General features: G+C 49.6%; 2 protein-coding genes across 5 annotated transcripts in view; one reads left to right on the top strand and one right to left on the bottom strand.

Moving 5' to 3' along the window:
- The window catches only part of LOC110221335 (5-hydroxytryptamine receptor 3C-like), a 53,597-nt gene extending 42,946 nt beyond the window's left edge, over positions 1-10,651 (bottom strand). The window contains exons 1-2 of the mRNA XM_078155430.1: positions 10,132-10,651; positions 9,389-9,445 (exon numbers count right to left, since the gene is read on the bottom strand). Of these exons, the coding sequence (XP_078011556.1) occupies positions 9,389-9,445; positions 10,132-10,651 (577 nt within the window). The remainder of the gene's footprint in view (positions 1-9,388; positions 9,446-10,131) is intronic.
- ABCC5 (ATP binding cassette subfamily C member 5) overlaps positions 10,453-20,728 on the top strand; it is a 53,933-nt gene continuing 43,657 nt past the window's right edge. Inside the window, exons 1-2 of one of the 4 annotated variants that reach the window (XM_021005860.2) lie at positions 10,453-10,566; positions 14,114-14,297. In XM_021005860.2, the coding sequence (XP_020861519.1) occupies positions 14,169-14,297 (129 nt within the window). In that variant the 5' untranslated portion in view covers positions 10,453-10,566; positions 14,114-14,168. Of the gene's footprint in view, positions 10,567-13,040; positions 13,311-14,113; positions 14,298-20,728 lie in introns of those variants that run through there. The other 3 variants (XM_021005864.2, XM_021005863.2, XM_021005859.2) reach the window with 3 other exon arrangements.

Raw genomic sequence — 20,728 nt, 5'->3', positions numbered from 1 at the left:
GGCACTATTCTTAAAAGGGCAGAGCACACTTATGTTTGCCTGTTAAACTAAATATCCACAGGCAGTTTATTTGCTAATTCCCCCAGGGCAATTTGGGAGATGGCTCAGGGCATTTGGCCAACACTGACAGAAACAGGGAGGGCCCTTAGAGCTGAGGATCACCGGGTTGGAGTCGGAAGGAAGCTCAGCAGCCTCCGGTCAGAAGGCATGAAGGAATCCCCAACGAGGGTGGTCTAAACTCTGCTCGAAGCCCTCCAAGGAGGGGGAAGCCATCACTTCCAGAAGCAGTCCATTCCGCTTCCCACTTCTCTAATTGTTAGGAAATTTTTCCTACCATCAAGCCTACGTTGGGGCCTTGATAGTTCCCATCCATATGTCTCATTCTGACCATAGAGAACAAGCTGTCCCCATGAGGGAACACAGCCATGACATCGCCTTCCTTTGCAACAGACTCCCACAGCTTCCTGAGGCCAGCCCGAACTACTCCTGTCATCAGCCGCTTGTAGGACAGGCCAGTCTGGTGCTGGAGGTTCAGAACCAGAATGAAAGGCATTGGCAAAAAGAGGTTTACTTAGCCATGGCGTGGAAAAGATACCCAGCAAGGACACAGCATTGATTCTGTCGAACGCGGCTTCTCTTCCTCTGAGTTGGCCAAGTTGATATGCTAGCCAAGTCTGAGGAACAGCAGCTCCTGCTCCTTTGGCTGACTTTGTATTTATGCAGGCCACCAGCAAGCCACATCAATGCCTCCAGGCCTGGTCCCCTGAGCCAATGGTTTCCACACTATTTAAGGAAAAATTAGCCTAGCCTGCATGGCAGATATTGTCACTGACACAGTATAAACTCTCAAGGGGGAAAGATTTCTGAGCAATCAAAAGTAAGGGTCTGGAAGTGGAAGTGAGGAGCAAGGACTCTGCCAACTCTTCCTCCTGGCTTGGAATGTTGGGGTCTGGGGGGGCATCTAAGCACTGGAGAGGCTGGCACAGGATGCGTGTCTGGAGCTGGCTAGGTTTTAAAATGGAGGGAGCAGAGGTCCCTTCCAGCTCGAATCTATGATTCTACTTCAGACAGAGATCTGGGATCTTTGTGAACATAAGTCATTGCCCGCTGTTCATACAGAACAGGTTTCGGCTGGAAGGCTTATCAACACTTTCCTCTTTGGCTGCCTTCTAGCTCTTGACAAAATGTTCTGGCTCCCATGCAAATATCAGTCTTCCGAGGCATGGCGTAAAGTGTGCCAAATGCAACAAGAGATGCAGAAAAGACTCGCACAGGAGCCTGCAGCCTCAGGGGTTCTTCTCCTGAGTTCCGTGAACTTTTAACAAAATGATTTAATAACTGCATTTCAATATATTTTGTTTTCATTGTCATCCTACGTATTTTATTTTATGCATTTAAAGACATGATTCTGGGCAGAGGTCCATGGCAGCTTCACCAGACTTCTGTCAAAGGTGTCTGTGAGACAAACAGAAGTCAAAAATGCTTGCAGAGAGAGTCAAGAAAACCTTTTCCTTTGGTCAATCCTACCTCTTCCAGGCACCTGTAAACAGGTGCTTGACTCTGAATATCACCCTGGGGTGGAGGTCCTTTTGGCAGGAAAAAGAACTTAGGGTTGCTAGTGAGTCCGCACATACCTCTGATGAGTGCCCCCTCCTCCAAGGACTTACACAGTCTCTTCAGACTTAGGATAACACGCTTGAGCTCACCACCCACCTGGAGGTTAAGAACTCTGAGTCATTGGAGAGTTGATTCTTTCTCCCTTGGACCTGCACAACCCCCATGGCTCACAGTACACTGAAGCACAAGATACTGGTTTGATCCTCCATATAATGGCTTCTTCAGGTTCTTCTCCCATAGTTCATCACCTGAAGCAGGAATTCCTCAATGCTTTCCTGGCAGCTCACCATAGTAGTGAGTACTTACCTGTGAGTACTTACCATCCTCACATCTAGAGATATTGTTAGAATCACCTAGTCCTGGTCAGTAGGTCTCTACACAAGTTAACAGCTTCCTAGGTCTTTTGCTCATCAAGACCCACAGCACCAATTCAGGCTGGAGTCAGCATTGGTTTCTTTTTCCATCTCCCCCCAGCCCCGCCTCAGTACCTTTGGAGGTTTTTCAAATGCTTGGTAAAAACACCCACATCTTTTTCCATTCTCCTTTCTTATTCTTATCATCCCCACACTGTTCCAACCTGGTGGGTGATTAGGCTGTGAAAATTATCCTTGGGGCTTGGCAAAAGCCTCAAGAGCCACAGAGGAGGATGGGCAGGGCTGGGGAAGTGGCCGGTGAACTACTTCTACCTGGTGACCTTAGAGGCTCCCATCAATTGCATTCTCCTCTCTGGGCAGTTGATTTTTAGCTCTATATGGCCAATCCTACTTAACCTCTCTCTTGACCACCAGTCCCACATCTCCAACTCTGCCTATTGGGGATCTCAGATGAGTGTCCCGTAGCCATCTTAAACTCCACATGTCCAATATTAAATTCATTAACTTTCCCCCCTAAATGCTTGCCATTTCCTATCTTCCCCTTTTTCTGGTGAGGTCACCACCACCTTCTTGCCTGTCACCAGGCTCACAGCCTAATCATCATCAACTCCTCATTTTCTCTCGCCTTCTGTATCCAATCAGTGGTCAAGTGCTGTAGAATCTCCCTTTGAAACATCTCGTCTACATTCCTCTTTCTCTACTCTGACTCCCGTTGCTCTAACTCAAGCCTTCTGGCCCGGACTGTTATACTAGCCTGATGATACTAGTCTGCCCGCCACAAGTCTCTCCCCATTCCACTCAGCAGCCACATTAGTCTTCCTAGAGTGTAGATCTAACCAGGGCGCCCCTCTCTAAACTTCACGGGCTCCCTATTCCTTTCAGGACCTCACATCTTCTGGCTTTTGAAGCCCTCCAGTCTATAGCCTTCTGACACTTTCCTCACCCCCGGGCACCCCTTGATAACCGTCACTGGCTCCCTTGCTGTTCCCACAGACCTCCATCTCCCTACTTCAGGTGCCTTTACAGGTCTCTAGCATGTCTGGAGCAGTCTTCCTCCTCACTACTTCCTCCTGGCTTCCTTCAAGTCCCAGGTAAAACCCCATCTTCTACAAGACAACTTTCCCAAGCCCCCTTAATGCAAGTGCCTTCCCTCTACTGAGTCTCTTACACATAGGAGATCCTGCCTCTATGTCCTGTACATGAATGTACAACTATTACACATAGTTGTTTGTGTGTTGTCTCTTCCATTAGAATGTGAACAGGCACTTGAGAACAGGGATTAGTATTTTGTTTTGAGGGAAGGCCATTCTTAGTTTCCCCAGCATTTAGCCCAGAGCCTGGGGCATATGAGGTGCTTAAAAAATGCTTGTTGAGGGGCAGCGAGGTGATGCAGTGGATAGAGCACTGGCCCTGGATTCAGGAGTTCAAATCCAGCCTCAGACACATAACACTTACTAGCTGTGTGACCCTGGCAAGTCACTTAACCCTATTGCCTAGCCTCCCCCCCAAAAAATGCTTGTTGACTTGTCTGGAGCATTGTAGGTGCTTCATAAATGCTTCTTGACTTGTCTTGAGACAATAGTAAAGGATTGTAGAGGGCATGGTAAATGACCAGGCCTCGAAAGAGGAGGAGAAGGAAGATTATAGGGACTGAGACAAGGTAGTGCTGATTTGGACAGATAATGAGATCTCCCTCCAGCAGAGGCAGCTGGAGAAAGCTGTTTTTGCCTAGGCAGTGCTGACATTAGCTAGGAATTAGCTAGAGGGGACGCGGGGAGAACTAAGTCAAGAGAAGCTCTTGGACTAAATTGGTCCCAGAGGTTCGCAGCAGAATGTTGTTGTTAAGACACCTTTGCTGTGTCCCAGGTGGGAGGTTCACCCCTTCCCCCAGTGCAGGGCAAAAGAGCAGGAAAGAAAAGGGAGGGATGGGAAAAGGGGAGGGAAAAGAAGGGGGAAGGGAGAGAAGGAAAGAGAGAACGGCATGGGCCAGACCAGGAGGGTCTTGAAGAAGGCCCACGTAGTTGTCCTGAGTAAAATGCTTTGCAGACCTTGAAGCAATATACAGATGTGAGTTGTCGTTCTCCTTTGGTTACTTTTGTTCCACGGAGGTATAAAGGAGTGTTGCTAAATCAAAAAGCAGGATTTCTCTTTCTTCTGCTTTTAATCTTAAGCATCTCTGAAAGCCAACAGCATTCCTTCCCCCCAGCCAATCCAAGATAGGTGCTTTGCCCTGAGATCAAATCCTGCCCCTTAACTGACCTGCCTTTTAGATGTTCTCCCTTATAATTTATCTGTAGTCATCCTAATTCTTTTCATCCTTGTTCTCTTTCTGAGGCAGTATAGCAGCAGTGTGGAACACCCCAAAGTTTCACCCAGCTTCACCCACCCCATACACTGTGCCCTCTGGAATGCCTGTTTCATGGGCAACAAAGTTGCCTCATTTAAAAAAATACTTTATTTTTTCCCCAATTACATGTGAAAATAATTCTTAACTTTTTTTAAAAAAAATTTTGAGTTCCAAATTCTCTCTCCCTCTCCTTCCCCTCCCTCCTCCCTGGGACAATAAGCAATCTGATATAGATTATACATGTGCAATCGTCTAAAACATGTTTCCATAATAGTCATTTTGTGGAAGAAAACTCAAACAAAAAAGGAAAGAACTCAGACTCCACCAATTCTTTCTTTGTAGACAGATAGCCTTTTTCATTATGAGTCCTTTGGGATTGTCTTGGATCGTTGGATTGCTGAGAGGAGTGAAGTCATTCACAGTTGATCTTCTCACAATATTGCTGTTATTATATACACTGTTCTCCTGGTTCTGCTCATTTCACTCAGCATCAGTTCATATAAGTCTTTCCAGGTTTTTTCTAAAGTCCACCTGCTCATCATTTCTTATAACAATGAAATACAACAGTATTTCATTACATTCATATACCACAACTTGTTCAGCCATTCCCCAGTTGATGGGCTAATTATGCCCTTAATCTACAATTCTTTGGCACCACAAAAAGAGCTGCTAGAAAGACCCTTATACAAATTGCATCATATTTTACAGAACAATTTGAGGCCATTAGCCGTGAGCTCTCCCCCTCCCTTCTTCCTCATGCCCTATCATTCAGTGCCTTCTGCCCCTCTCTCCTCCTTCACCCCCTCTCACATGAGGAGCTGGCCTTACTCCTTACCAAGGCCAACTCTTCTACCTGTTCAATGGATTCCATTCCATCTTGTCTCCTACAACAGATCGTCCTCCTGGCATCCTTACTCTTTTACCTGTTTGCAACCTTTCTCTCTACTGGATCATTTCCTACTACCTGCAAACATACCTACAACTCTTTCATCTTGAGAAAACCCTCCCTTGATCCTTCCATCTCTGCTAACTACCATCCTATATTTCTTCTGTCCTTTGTAGCTAAACTCTCTTCTCACTCTCTTTTCTGTTCCCTTCCATTCTGGCTTCCAGCCTTATCATTCCACCAAAAATTCTCTCTCCAAAGTTCCTAATAATCTCTTGGTTGCTAACTCCAATGGCCTTTTCTCAATCCTCATTCTCCTTGACCTCTCGTCAGCCTTTGACGCTGTTGATCACCCTTGTCTTGAGACTCTCTTCTCTCTAGGTTTTGGGTCACCCTTGTCTCCTGGCTCTCCTCCTCCCTCTCGGATTATTCCTCCTCTATCTCTTTTGCTGGATCCTCCTCCAGATAATCAGGCCCTCTAACCACAGGTGTCCCTCAGAGTTATGTCCTGGCTCCTCTTTTCTTCTCCCTCTATAGTACTTCACTTAGTGACCTCATCAGCTTCCATAGATTTAAATTCCATCTCTCTACTGATGATACATTCTCAAATCTACCTATTTTGCCCCCATCTCTCTGCTGACCTCCAATCTCCAATCTTCATCTGCCTTTCAGACATCTAGAACTGGTTGTCCAGTATGCATCTTAGACTCAGTGAATTCATCATCTTCTCTCCCAAATCCACCCCTACCCCCATCTTCTCTGTTACCATAGAGGACCCCACTGTCCTCCCAGCCCTCGGCTCACAATGTGAGCAGCGTCGTGGACTCTTCACTATCTCTGACTCCCCCTCCCCTAGCCTGGCTGTTGCCAAGGCCTGTCAATCTCACCTTTGCAGCATCTTACAGATGCACCCCCTTCTCTCCCCTGACACTGCTCCCACCCTTATGCGGGCCCTCATCATCTCCCACTGGGACTGTTGTGATAGCTGCTGGGGGGTCCACCTACATCAAGTCTCTCCCCACTCCAGCCCATCCTACATTCAGCCACTAGAGTGGCTCCCTCTTACCTTCAGGATCAAAGACAAAATGCTCTGTTTGGCATTCAAAGCCCTTCATAACCTGCCCCTCCTCCCTTTTCAGTCTCCTTATGCCTTGCTCCCTGACACATACCCTTCAGTCTGGTGACAGAGGCCTCTTGGCTGTTCCACGAACAAGACCCTCCATGTCTTGGCTCTGGGCATGAGCTCTGGTTGTCCCCAGGCTTGGAATGCTCTCCTCCCCCCCCCTTTTACTGGAAGCCTTCCCTAAGCCTTCTGCATCCCAGCGCCCTCTGTTTCCTATCCACCCGGCTATGCCTCGTTAGTGCACATTGTCTGCATGGCGTCCGCCTTGTTAGATTATAAGCTCCTTGAGGTCAGGGACTGTCTTTTGACTCCTTTTCTAACCCCAGCTCTTAGCAGTGTTTGGTACATAGTAGGTGCTTAATAATGGGGACCGATTGATTGCTTGTCAAGAGTTCTGGGTTTCACCACTGCCTCTGTTAGCTGTGTGGCTTTGGGTAAATCATAGGGGATCAAAGACTTGGAAATAAAAGTGAAGCCTTCCTTCTTTTACAGATGAAGAAACTGAGGTCCAGAGAAGGGACCGGGTCATACAGGTTCTGAGTAACAAAAACAGGATTTGAACCCAAGTCCTCTGATTCCTAATTCTGGACTCTTTCCACTGGGCCTCTGAAACCCTTTAGGTCTCTAAGCCTCAATTTCCTAATGTGTAAAATGACAAACCCCCCCCCCCCATTTTCTTGTGAGAGAAGCACTCTGACAACCAGAATGCTGAGAGGAAACTTGGGTTAGTGCTCACTGGCACCATTTGGTAACTTGACTGTGATGGGGAAAGGGGTTCTGGGACCAGGCCTGGTCCCCTTCAGCCCTCTGGACCCTCTCATGCAGGTCACGCCAACACTCTTGCTGTGACAGTCTCCTTTACTTCGTTGGGTTTGATCAGTCCACGAGCACTTATGATGGATTTACTGGGTGCTGGTCTGGTGCTAAGCACGAAACAAGGAAAAGACCAAATTGATCCCTGTCCTCAAGGAGCTTACATTCCAGTGGAGCCGACAATCCCTATAAATCAGTACACACGAGAGAAATAGAGAATGGAGGGAAAGTCACCTCTAAGGGGATGCCCCAGGCCTCCTGTAGAAGATGGAGCCCGAGCTGAGTCCTGAAGGAAGCCAGGAGGCTGAGCCCAGCAGGGATGGAATTCCAGACATGGGGAAAAGATGGGAGAGGAGCCAGGGTTTGTTTTTTTGTAAAGACTTGGGTGTGTTTGTAGGCAGTTATCAATTGACCACTTATTAATCGATAGGGAAGGAACCAGGAGAGATTGAATATTAGAGAGTAGGGGTGGGGGTGGGTCAATTTGCTGGAAAAGATGAGAGAGGATGGAATAATAACAATGATGATGGTGGTGATTATGATGATGGTGATGATGTTGATGATGATAATGGTGAAGGTGATGGTGATAATGGTGATGGTGATGATGATGGTGGTGGTGGTGGTGATGATAATGGTGATGGTGGAGGTGCTGATGATAGTTATGGTGATGGTGGTGATGATAATGGTGATGGTGGCGGTGGGGGTGATAATGGTGATGGTGGAGGTGATGATGATGGTGATGGTGGCAGTAGTGATGGTGATGGTGGTAATGGTGGTGATGTTGGTGGTGGCGATGGTGGTGGCAATGATAATGGTGATGGTGGAGATAATGGTGATGGTGGTGGTGATGGTGATGATGGAGATGATGGTGATGGTGATGGTGGTAGTGATGATAATGGTAATGATGATGGTGATGGTGGTGTGGAGGTGATGATAATAGTGATGGCCGTGGTGGTGATGGTGATTGTGGAGGTGATGATGATGGTGATGGTGATGGCGGTGATGATGATGGTGATGGTGATGACAGTGATGATGATGGAGATGATGGTGATGGTGGAGGTGATGATAATGATGATGGTGATGGTGGGTCGTGGAAGTGATGATAATGGTGATGCGGTGGTGATGATGGTGATGGTGATGATGGTGATGGTGATGGTGGAGGTGATGATGATGGTGAATGGTGATGGTGGTGATAGTGGTGGTGATGGTGGTGATGATGATGATGGTGATGGTGATGATGATGGTGATGGTGGTGGGGGTGATGGTGATGGTGAATGGTGATGGTGATGGTGGTGGGGGTGATGGTGATGGTGATGATAATGGTGATGGTGATGGTGATGGTGATGATTATGGTGATGGTGGTGGGGGTGATGGTGATGGTGAATGGTGATGTGATGGTGGTGGTGGTGGTGGTGATGGTGATGATGGAGATGATGGTGATGGTGAATGGTGATGGCGGTGATGGTGGTGGCGATGATAATGGTGACGATGATGGTGATGGTGATGGTGATGGTAGAGGTGATGATAATGGTGATGGGGGTGGTGGTGGTGGTGACGGTGATGATGGAGATGATGGTGATGGTGGTGGTGATGATAATGGTGTTGATGATGGTAATGGTGGTGGTGATGATAATGATGATGATGATGATGATGGTGATGGTGATGATGGAGATGATGGTGATGGTGATGGTAGAGGTGATGATAATGGTGATGGGGTGGTGGTGATGATGATGGTGATGGGGTGGTGGTGGTGGTGATGGGGGTGGTGGTGGTGGTGATGGTGATGGTGATGATGGAGATGATGGTGATGGTGAATGGTGATGGCGGTGATGGTGGTGGTGATGATAATGGTGACGATGATGGTGATGGGGTTGGTGGTGATGGTGATGATTATGATGATGGTGATGGTGGTGGTGATGGGGATGGTGGTGGTGGTGGTGATGGGGATGGTGGTGGTGGTGGTGATGGGGATGGTGGTGGTGGAGGTGATGATGATGGTGATGGGGTGGTGGTGGTGGTGATGATGAAGGCATCTGTAGTTGCTACGGATGCCAAGTGCTTACAAATATCATCTCATGTGATCCCCACAACAACCCTGTTATTATCCCCATCTTATAGTGAAGGAAAAATGAGATTAAGTCATTTGCCCAGAGTCACACAGCTGCTAAGTGTCCGAGGCCAGCTCTGAACTCCTGTCCAGTCTGACTCTATGCACTGGCCCACCTCACCAGCAAACGCAGGGCCAGCCTGCCCGAGGGGAGGGTCCGAGCGACTCAGGCTCAGGGCTGGGGGGAAGCGACAGCTCTTATCCGATCTGTAGGACCTCAGTGGGGGGCTAGAGCCAGTCCGCAGGCGGTGGTCACGTCCTTCCTTTGCTCGCCCTCCCTCCACATCTCTCAGGCTTTAGTAAGCCGTATAGCTGAAGATAAAGGGTGTTAATGAAGCGCCAAGGGAACAGCCACCTGGATCCCAGAAAAGGTAACCACCTCATTTACCTGCCTTCCTCCCAAAGTGAGTCACAATAATCCACATGAGCAGGAAGGTGTAGACTCCTTCCTACCTGCTAACAGCTGCAGGAAACTTAATCCCCCCCCACCGCCAAGGTGATTGGGGGGGACGGGTGGCAAGGCTGCTGCTCCTGGGAGCTACCAAGAAAGGCTTCCCGGAGGAGGTGGTGCCAGAGCTGAGTCTAGAAGGAAGCCCAGGATTCCACGAATTCCAGGTAAGAGAATGCGCGTTCTAGGCATGTGTGTGGACAGCCCATCCAAAGGTATGGGGATGGCAGTCTGAGTGTCCTACGTGAAGTCACAAGGCAAAAAGGGCAGTTTCGCCAGATGGTGGTGTGCGTGCAAGGAAGTGATGTGCGAGAAGACAGAAAAGGTAGCACAGGAGATCCCAAGGGCAATAGGGAGCCACTGCAGCTTTAGGAGCTGGGGAGTGACTGGTTAAAGCTGTGCTTTAGCAATCTCACTTTGGCAGCTGTGGGGACGAAGACTGGGAGAGGGGATCCTATTGTGGTCCTGTCCACCCAAAGCCGGAGGGCCTAGGGCTTTCACGCAGGCGTGTCCCACTTTAAGCTTATTCACACTACAGCAACAGCCAGACCTGCTCCCCCGACCCAGTGAATTGCTGGAGCTGAACGTTGTGAGGGCGGGGCTGCCGGCCCCTCTTCCAGCCCTCCCCAGCGCCTCCTGGGAAATGTAGTCCTGCGCCTGGAGACGTAGGGCCTCACCGAGCCCCAGACCGCGCCCCACTGAAACTACACTTCCCGGCAGCCATCGGGAAGCGCTCAGAACAGGGCGCAGGCGCGGCGCGGCGGCATCGGCGGCCGGGGCCGCTATAAGGACTTGTTTTTGCTGCGGGGCTGATGCTCGGCTGTCGGTCCGACGGCCGCTGGTGGGGGCAGGTAGGTGGCGCTCGCCCGGACGGGGCGGGATGAAGGGCGGCTCTGGGCCCGTCCGCGGGCTGAGACCGACGGACCTGGGATCCATCTAGGTTCTGTGGCGGGAGGCGCAGGTAGGAGCAGCAGCAGGAGTCGGCGCTGGGCCGGGCTTCCGCCGCGCAGCAGCCCCCGACCTCTTCGGGTCCCCGCCTGGGCCCCGGCCTGCGGAGAAAGGGGCGGCCTCGGGTCTCTGGGCGCGGGGCTTAGGGGCTCCTTGGTCTCGAGCTGCGGGGACGGAGCCGGCCGGGCCGGGAAGGCAGCGGGGCTGGAGGCGCGCACCCGGCCGCGGCCGCCAGAGGGCGCCGCTCCCGCTGGCCATTGCCCATCCTGGGGGAGACGGGGGCGGAGGGGAGTTTGCGCGAGGACTCCCTCCGCGCACGCGCCCCCGCCTTAGCCCCAACCCCCTCCGACCCCCGCCCGCGCCCGCCGGCCTGCGCGCCTGCGCCTTCTCCCGGCCGCCTGCCAGTGCGCGAGCCCCTGGACCGACCCTTCTACCCCCTCCCTCATCCTTCCCTTGCGGGTTTGGGAGTGCTTCCAGGCCACCCCACCCCTCCCGTTTTACGAGTGGGGAAACTGAGGCCCAGAAAGCCGGGTGCCTGGGGCAAGGAAGGCCCAAGTAGTGGCGCTTGGGCTTCGAGCCTGAGGCCCGCGGGCTTCAGGGTTGGCCACTCCCTCCCCCTCCTTAGATTCCGAGGCTCGGAGCGCCTGAGGTCACAAACTGAACCCCAAAGGGCCCCACCTTCTCATTTTGTGCTTGAGGCAACTGGGAGGTGCAGGCCTAGCTGTTCAGTTCCTAGGATGGGGGGTGTCTTGGGGACCAGCCAGCCAGCCCTCCCCAAAGCGGGGGGGGGGGGGGAGCCGAGCAGGCGATGTGGAAGGGGCATCTGGAGGGCCCGAGAAGTGGCCTGTCCAAGGTTACAGCTGCCCCCCAGGAGGGGAAGGCCAGGGCAAGGCCAGCGGGGGCACAGCCGTCCAGTTGGAGGCCCACCGGCCTTTCCTTTGGTGCCCTTCATCTTGATCTGGGTTACAGATCCAGGCGGCATTTGGGGCATTTGGCTTCTGCTTGGGTCAGCCTTCTGTGTTCTGGCAAGGCGATTAAAAAGCCCTAGAGACCGTCCTGGCAAACTCCTTGTATAGAGGAGGGTCAGCCTAGCGGCCCATCCAGGTGTCAGGGCCCAGTTTTTCCCCCTTCCTGCTGTGGGGCACCCAGGAAGAAAAAGGAGGATGGTTACAGGCTTGTGAACAGATTGGGGGGTGGATGGAAGTGATAGGGATGCAGTATGAGACGGACGGCTGTAATTGGTTTGGAGACAAGAACAGAGAGGCTTTCAAAATGATTTGACTGTAATTTGGGTTAGTTGGGAAAGCCTTTATCCAGGCTTTGTCTGGGATTTCAGGGGAGGGAGGGGAGGTCCTGGCATGGTAGAGTTACCCTGATTCTAGCTGGGGAGAAAGCAGTGGTGGAACTTGACAGTCTAGGATGACGCCCAGTGCTTAAGGGGAGAGAAAATCCTTGAAGCCGGGGACTGCTTTTCATTTTGGCAATTGTAGCCCCAGCACCTAGCAAGCAATGCCTTCTTCAGAGCAGCCTAGTAAATGCTTGTGGCCCCCGAGCCGTCACTAACACCCTCTGGGGGGCTGTTGATCTCAGTCTCTCTAGCTCACATTTGGAGCTGTCAGTAAGAGGACAGAGAGACGTTGCTTGGCTCCTTCCCTTTCTTTGCCCAGACTACCCCATCTCTCCTTCCTCACCTCTATCTCTTCAGGCTCCCCAGCTTTCTGGGACCCAGCCTGCTGCCTCCTCCCCTGAGGCCGATTCTGGTCTTCTTAGAGCTCGTTGGCAGTGGGAGCCCACTTCTGTTTGGTTGCTAGGGTCCTTACCCCCAGTCACTTTTTTAAAGTGAAATTTTATTCTACCTTCCACACCGTGGAAAAAAGGCAAAACCTTTGTAAAAATATGTGTAGTTAAGCAAAACAAATTCCTACAGTTACTTAACAAGCCCAAACTAGGTGCATCGCACTGTGCTGAGGACTGGAGATGAATGAATTGTCTGACTAACGGAGGAATAAGTGATTCACTCTCTCCGTGAATGTGGAGAGCTCCAGCTGTCGTTGACCTTGTTTTATTTAGATGGAGAATGTCTTGACTTAGTTGGAATTTGGGATGAATTGATAGACATCTCTGTGCTTCTTGTTCTAACTTGCAGAACAAGATGTATTTTTTGTATGTGAGAATTAGAGATTTTTTTTCAAAAGGAAACCAACGTCTGCCCTTTCCTGGGCGGTCTTCTTGGCGAGGAGAGCTGCTTTCTGGGGCCAGAAGGGTTACTGGAACCTCAAGCTGCAGCTTACCTTGGGCTGGGCACACAGGCCAATGAGTCTGCTCAGGTTATAGTTCAGGCGTGGCTGATTGGTGTTAGGATCCTGAGAAGCCCTTGAGCTCCACCAAGCAGGCTGGCCAAGGTGACCCTTTTTAAGACAAACAGCTTCACTGACTCAGATTACAGCAGTTGGCACTGACCTCTTCAAGAGAAGCCTTCCTTATTGCCATTCTCTTTGGTCCAACACCCTGTTTCTTTGAGGAAAAACATCCTGAGGTTTTGGAGTCTGGTCTATTTTATTTTCATGAAGAGGAGAAACAGTGGAATTATGAACCTGAATGCCACCAAGTACTTCCTGTGTCAGCCAGGGACTGTCATAGAGGAGAGGTGCTGCTTTTAATAACTTTGGGTTTTGGGGGGTCTGGCAGAGTCCGGAGATGGGGAGGGAGATGAAGCCTTGGGAAGATCAGAGTGTGCTGAAGGGCTCATGATTGGAAATTGGCACAGCCTTGATGGAAGGGGTGGGGAAGAGCCTTAGGGTACTCCCCCTCCTTTTTTTTTTTTTAATGTGAAGTATATCATCTTGGGTGATTCTGCTGGAGTCCTGCAGAAGGTGAGGCTCGGTAGGCTAGAGGGTTCTCTTTGTGGCATTTCTCCCCAGACACTTCTGGAGGGAGACCTTGCAGTCAGGGGAGGAGGCCTCAGGGGGCTTTGGGCCCAATTGGCCTGCTCTGAGAGTGGGGTCTGGAAGGGCAGCCCAGGTACTTTTCCATCTCGGGATGATTCCAGCAGTTCTAAGCTACTGTCATTAGTCATGCTTTAGGCTGATTTTATTTCAGTCTTTCAAATATGCTGATGCATGAATAATGAGATTTGGGACTTTTCTAGACATTTTTCAATTTTTTTTTACTGATAATTGGCATTACCTACCTCCTTGACTGACTTATTAATGTATTTTTCTGAATGTGTTTACCTAATTGAGATACATGTAATCAAACTTAATTTGATCTTTAGTCACTGGGCTCCATTTTCCTCCCTTTTAAAATGAGAAGATAAAAGCGAAATGATATTCGTAGACCTTATTAAAGGACAACGAATGGCATCAGCTTTTCTTGTGGAAGGGATTTATAAAACCTTATTCCTTTGCTAGGAGCTTTAACAGATTCCACTTTTAATGAAATCTTTTTCAGAAATTCTAAGGCAAAGCCAAGTGTCTGTGAACCCCAGGACTTTCTGTCTAAGAAGATGAAGGATATTGATATGGGAAAAGAGTATGTTATACCCAGTCCTGGGTATGGGAACGTGAGGGAGAGACCATCGTCCTCTGGACAGCGCAGAGAGCATGAAGGAACCAAGTATGAGCAGACGCATCCGGTGAGTTCTCTCCTCCCCCTACTCTTTTTTAACCATCGGGGTCTTGGAAAGTATGGGCTCTGGGTTGCATTTTAACGTGTTCTGAACCTACCAGGTCACGCTGCTAACCTTGTACTTACCTCTGCACAGGAAGGGTGCTTAATACAGATGCACTGGTAATTTGTTCTTTTTGTCCCTTACTGGGGAGTCTGTTATAGGGAATCCCTTCTGTCAAAGACGTCAGCCTCCTCCGGCCCGGTCCTAGAGACGCTGGGCCTCTGCCTTGTGCATTTTCCGGGTTAGCCAGTCTGTCTGGGTCAAGCTTGAGACTTGCTGACTCCAGGTCACTGTGGCCTGCTGCCCTTTAGCAGTCACTGCAGTGGATACCCAGGTGTAATTCTTATGCAGTGGCCCGGCCTACCCACCCACAACACCTTAGCACTCCTGCTCTCCCTCTTATTTGCCCTCCCCTCCCCCCCAAAAAAATCAAAGCAATAAAATCTATGAAATCTAATTTTTCAAAATTTTAATTTAAGGAACAAAAATTGCATGGGCAGAGGAACATCCATAATATACTAATTTAGTCAAATAAAATTGGCACTCATTGTTTTGTGCTTCCTTTGTCTTTAGTATACAAGCAGTTTACAGAAGGGTCAGATGTTACCTGTTATATAGACAAGGATAGTTACCTTTCTAAGTAAAATCAAAACTTTTGTGACTCCTTCCCAAGGTAAGTGGTACAGGTGGTTTGGTATTGGAATCTTTGGAGAAAGGTGCAAGAAGATTGGGGGTTTTTTAGTTAAAAGTCATCTTTTTTGGGTGAGGATTAGTGAATTAAACATCCGACCTCTTAAAGGATCGTACTTTTCTTTTGGAAGCAGCTGAGTTTGGGAAGGGGGAAGCATGGGGTGGGAGGGAGGGGAGACTGTGACTTCCTTGGCAGAGGTCACCCCCATCCTTTGCCATCACAGATCAGTCTCTTGGGGGCAAGGGGGGGAAGTTGAGAGGCTGACTTGTCAGGATGTGTTTGAAGGCTTAGATCGACCTGACTTTAAAGTCCTCTCTCCAATGCAGTTTGCCAGAGGGCGTTTATAATCACACTGGTCTAGTCCTAAGGTTCACTCCCTCTGCCCATGAACCTTGGAGCCTCTACTAGAATCTGTCTTGGTGAGAATCTGCACTTGAACCCAGGCCTCTGTGGCTCTCTCCCCACGATGCCACAATGATCATTGACTGACAGACTTAGTGATAACACAGTCCAGTTCCCTTCAGTCCTTGACAGAATGGATCCACATAAAATGCAATAAACAACTGCATGTGTTGTCGTCCCCTTTTCCAGCTCCTTTGGGGGCCTCGCCTTCAGCTTAGGTATCTTTACTATATACAAAGAAAGTCAGTCTGGACAGTCCTGGTCTTCAGTTTCAGATCTGTGGAGGTCTGTTGCATCATTTGGTGGAAGTGTTTCTGTGTTTCCCTAGGCTGAAGGTGTTATTCTAACTTCACCCTGATCCACTGTGTTAGTGGGCCACCATTTAGCCATTTTCCCAGTGTTGAACAGAGATTCTTTTCTTCTTCTGAGGCAGCTGGGGATTGACGGCAGCTGTGGCGGAGATAGGACCTTTCCCTTTTGGGGGATGGTATTTTTAGGGTGACCTCTTAGCAATAACATAACCTGATTCTGAGCTTTTAATTCTCAAGAATTTATTTTTACAATTCATCAAGCATTGAAACACCTACTATGTGCAAGGCATCATGAGGTGCCTGGACCTGCTCTGAAAACACTCTCAGTCTTGCTGGGGCTCAACACCTTGTGTGTGTGCATGAGCGCTCGATCACTGGCCACGGTGGAAGGGGCCTGGTGGGCAGAAATGGAAGTTATTCCTAGCAAAAGATGGGAAAACCCCAAAGTCAGCAGCTTGTTCTTTTCAATTAAGGAAGTGCTGGGTCTCACAAAGCAGCGAGGGGGGCTGGGAGCAGGCCTCTGTCCCACACTGCCCTCCTCTGCTGGCCAGTGGGCCGTCCCTCCTGAGGGATCTGCAGGCATTCCTCAGTACTGTGGTATTAGTTGTCACCAAGTCCTTGTCTCCCTGTTAGAGCGTAAGCTCTTTGAGGGCAAGGGCTGGTTCATCTTTATGCTTGTGTCCGGCAGCGCCTAGCTCGGTGCCTGCCTTATTTTGTACAATTATTTAATGAATGCTTGTTGGTTAACTAATAGGAAGTTAACCAGACTGTGGTGAAAAGTAGGGGGTGTGTCTGCAACCCCTGAATGCCTGCAAGGGCTCCTTCCACCTCCCTGGGGAGGAAGGGAGGGAGTTGGCAGGTGAGGAAATAAAGCTGTGAGTGCCTTGCTCCAAGTCTTCTGTTCCATTTCTCTCCCTGGATTGCAGCCCAGGGCTGGATCATCCTGGTTCTGCTTGCTGACTCATTTTGCCTCAGTTTATAGAAGTCAGGAACATTCAGTTACTTTTATGTGCTTTTATATTTGTTTCGCTGTGTGCTTCCCTCTCACTTTTTTTTCTGCCACAGAAAGTATCGCTGAGCGTATGGTTGTGTACAAGGAGGCGTCTCTGGGATGTCCCTGGCAGTGGGGACTCGGTGTCTTAGGTTTTGGCCATCTTCGTCGTCATCTTGGAGCAATTTCTTCAGGCCTTGCTTAGCCTTTGAGCCAAGTTTCCTTTTTTTCCCCCCCTCACGTCTCTCCTCACTTTGAGCTCTTCTAGACCTTCCATCAGTCCTCTATCAGTCTCATCTGTCAGGCCATGGGACGCCTCCAAGAAGCTCTAGAACAGGATTCTTAACCTTCCTGTCATCTGCACTCTTCAGAGTCATTGTTTTGTTTTGTTTTGTTTTGAATCCGAAGTTGAAGGAAATACCAAATATCTGATACAGGTTAGTGAAAAGAATGTAATTTTTCTGTCATTCAAAATGTTGCCCCCAGAAATCTCTCCATAAACCCCTACTTGAGGACTCTGGCCCTTCATAACATGGATACACCTTTTAGAGGCCATGGCAGATCTCCTCCCATAGGGCTTTGGGAATAGGGTGGTAAGAGGTAGAGCCACCCCTGACCCTTCTGGGGGGAAGCAGCAGAAGAGGCTGACTGCATGGCCTGAGATGCTGGCCTGGGGATTCTGACGTTCTAAATGAGGTGCTTAAAGTGGGAACATACTGGGCCCCATCCATCTCCTTTGACCCTCAGACAAGCTTCTAGGCTCCTTTCCAGATCCAAGCTGGGGGAAAGAAGCTTACAGCCCTGTGGCCAATTAAGGGTTATTAAGCCTTCAAATCCAAAGCTTGGATTAGTTCCTGATTAGCTCCACACCCCACAGGTGCCTTTGATTTCCTGCTTCTTAAATAAGGATGGACTTGGCTGTAATGAGCTTTTTTTTCTCTTTTTTTTCTGAGAGGAAATATAATACTGTGGGAGTGAGGGCCTGGAGGATGAGGAGCTTCTCTGTTCATGGAGGGGGGTAGTGGGAGGGAGCAGGGAACATAAGCTGGCTTTGGGCACCCACCCCCACCCGCCTGCCCAGTCAGTGCCCTGCTTGCAGCTGAGGGCACGATAACAAAATTAATTTGCCCTATTTGCCAGTTGGATCATAGAAGTAAACAGAAGGGGAAGAAAAAATTATAAATTGGGGAAAAGGCCATAATATAGTTAAATTATGAATGCTAGATAAAATTTAATTTAAAATACTGAATTAGGGAAAAATAAAATTAGTCAAAATGTTAAATAACAGTTTCATATAGCAAAAAAAGCAACAAGGATAAGAGAAATTTCAGAAAAATATTTAGCACCGATAAAAATTGATCAGACATTGTCATTGGTGGCCCTTCTATGGCCCAGGTCAGAAGTGGAGGGATAGGAGCGGTTGATGAGAGGGTTTGAATGAGAAGCTGCCTAGCCCAAATGCCTAGGGTCTTTAGGGTAGCTGGTTACACAAGGCCCCAGCTGGCTGGACCCTTTGCTGTTGCTGGGACAGTTACCCACTGGCAGAGGCTTTTTCTAGGGCATTAGGCTGTATGTATAAGGCAAGAGGCACCAAGATAATCTTATCCTTTGACCAAATAATTGGTCACATCCTCAGTGTCATAAAGGGGGAAGACATAGCTCTTCAGAAATACATGGCAGCAATAGTTTTCAAAAGATTTGTAAATGAACTGAGCCTGCTTCAGATCCCGAATAGAGAATGTAAATGAAAAGGATTCTGGGCCTCTCTGGCCTCCGCCTCATTGAATCCTTGATTTCCTTCAAGCTTCTGCTGATGCCTGATGTCCTTAGCCCCCCTCTCTCTTTGCCCTTTATTCAGTATCGTTCCATGCATGGCCTGTCTTCCCAGCCCCAAGGCTTGTAAATGCCTTGTTTGCCTGGTATATCCTAGAGGTTGATAAATATTTGAAGAGTGATTGGCTATGCAAATTGGCAAAGATGGGCCCCAGTAGTGGTACTTGGAATTGGGCTCAGCCTTCTGGGACGTCAGTTTGAATTTTGTAGGGAAAGGAACGAAACTGTCCATACCCTTTGACCCAGGCAGCTCAGCGCTGGGCTTTTTATGGTGCGGAACTAGAGGCAAAGAAAAAGAAAGCCTTTTCGGTAGCAAAGACTTGAAAACGGAATGGATGCCCATTGCTTTGGAAACAGCTGAGTTCACAAGCATGTGGAAATGCAGTCGATGGTTATGGTCCAGGAAAGAAGGCAGGAAGATTTGTGGGGACTGGTGTCATTTCATAAGCGGGGGGAACCGAGGCGCATTGCTGTGCCGGGCAGAACCAGTGCCAGCTCAGCTTCCCCAGGCCCCATGGGTCTGGCCGGGCAGGCCAGATGGGGGAGGGACCTTCACGGGCCGCTTCTAGCAGCATTTCCTTGCTCCTCTTCTGGGCCTGGCAGGGAATTCCTTTCCTGAAGGTCATGGCATTTGGCCTGCCTCCTTGCTCCCACCCGCCGTATGTGTAACCTCCAGTCTGTGCACTAGCTGTTCATCTGCCCTCTGATCCCTCAGTTCTAATAAAAACATCCTAAAGGCCTGATATGTGCTGGGCATGTCCTGGGCCAGGTGCCAGGGATAACATTCTCCCTGCCACCCTGCCTCCCGCCCCAAACCCCACCAGCTTCTGTCTCCAAGTGAGATCCTGTGGACAAATTATTCTGCTGCAAGGAAAGGAAGAAGGGCCTGGGGTGGGGCGTGGGGGTGGCAGGGAAGGATGGCAGGAAGATCTGGGGGGAAGAGGGAGTGCATTTGAAGCGTGGGGGTGAGCTCCTGGAAGGAGGAACGCCAGGGATCCACCCCCTTGTTGGCCATGTCCTAAGTGGGGGAGGGGAGGGCTGGAGCCAGGTGGGTCTTCGGACATTGGGTATGTTGCCGTGGTGGATCCTCCCACAGAGGTCTCACCCTGTCTCACCCCGTCTCACGGCACAGCCACAAAATGCTCCGAAACACCAGGCACTTCCCACATGATCCTGACCTGTTATCAAGTTACAAATGCAGATTTAGGGGCCGACAATCAGCCCTCATTTGTGGTCCATCAGGCATGAGATGACTGTTTGTTTATCAAACAATAGAAATGCTATTTGCTCTCCTTGGGTTTTTCTTTTCAACAAATTTTATCCCAACACCTGAAAGCAAACAGTTTACTTATTTGCTAAGATTAAGATTCTGGCTTTCAAAGCAAGGAAGTTTATTTTGTTCTCATGCCTACCAACACCCAGGGTAAGGCTAAGTCACCAAGGTTGTTGGTACCAAGTGTAGGCAGGCCAAGCCCCTCCCTGCATGGCAGTTTCCTTGACAGTAATTTGGCTGGAGAGTATGGCCACATAAAATGCGGCTTCGAGCTTCAGCGTCTTAAATCAACGCTTGTCCAAGCCAGTTCTCTGAGGGGATTGGGAGCTTTACCAGGAGCCCATTGTGTGCCAGGCACCATCCTGGATCCTGGGGACAGAGAAAAATGAACGGTCGTTTCCCTTAGGGAGCTTGCTTTATAGAGGGTGATGACAGGTAGGACAGGTACACACATCAATATATTCAAAATAGAAAACAAGATCATTTGGGGGAGCACATACCAGCAGTTAAGCTTGTGTTTGAGGCAGGATTTGAACAGAGCTTTGAAGGAAACAAGGTGGGGGGGGGGCAGGGCACAGCCTGTGTAAGCTCCCAGGGAAGGTTGATGGAGGTGGTGCTTTGGGGGAGTGGGGTGCAGGCCTGCCAATTGGGTGGATCACAGAGTGGACGGAAGGGAGGAATGTGTATGCTTGGGGTGCCCCCCTCCACGTGGAGCAAAAGACCTCTAACCACTGGTGCCCACCCTCCCAAGCCACCTGGTATTTCAGTGCTCCGCGTGTGGGTACACATTTTTCTATGTGCTTACTGGCTTTGCGTTGGAATGTAAGCTCATTGTGAGGGGGATTGTTTGGTTCACGTGTAGTGCTAGGATCTCCAACACCTGGAATAATGCCT

Source organism: Phascolarctos cinereus, unplaced genomic scaffold (genome assembly GCF_003287225.1).
Source record: "Phascolarctos cinereus isolate Bilbo 61053 unplaced genomic scaffold, phaCin_HiC Scaffold_5;HRSCAF=322, whole genome shotgun sequence".
Taxonomy (NCBI): domain Eukaryota; kingdom Metazoa; phylum Chordata; class Mammalia; order Diprotodontia; family Phascolarctidae; genus Phascolarctos; species Phascolarctos cinereus.
The sequence above is the reverse complement of the archived record's forward strand: the minus strand, read 5'-3'. Positions and strand labels throughout refer to the sequence as shown.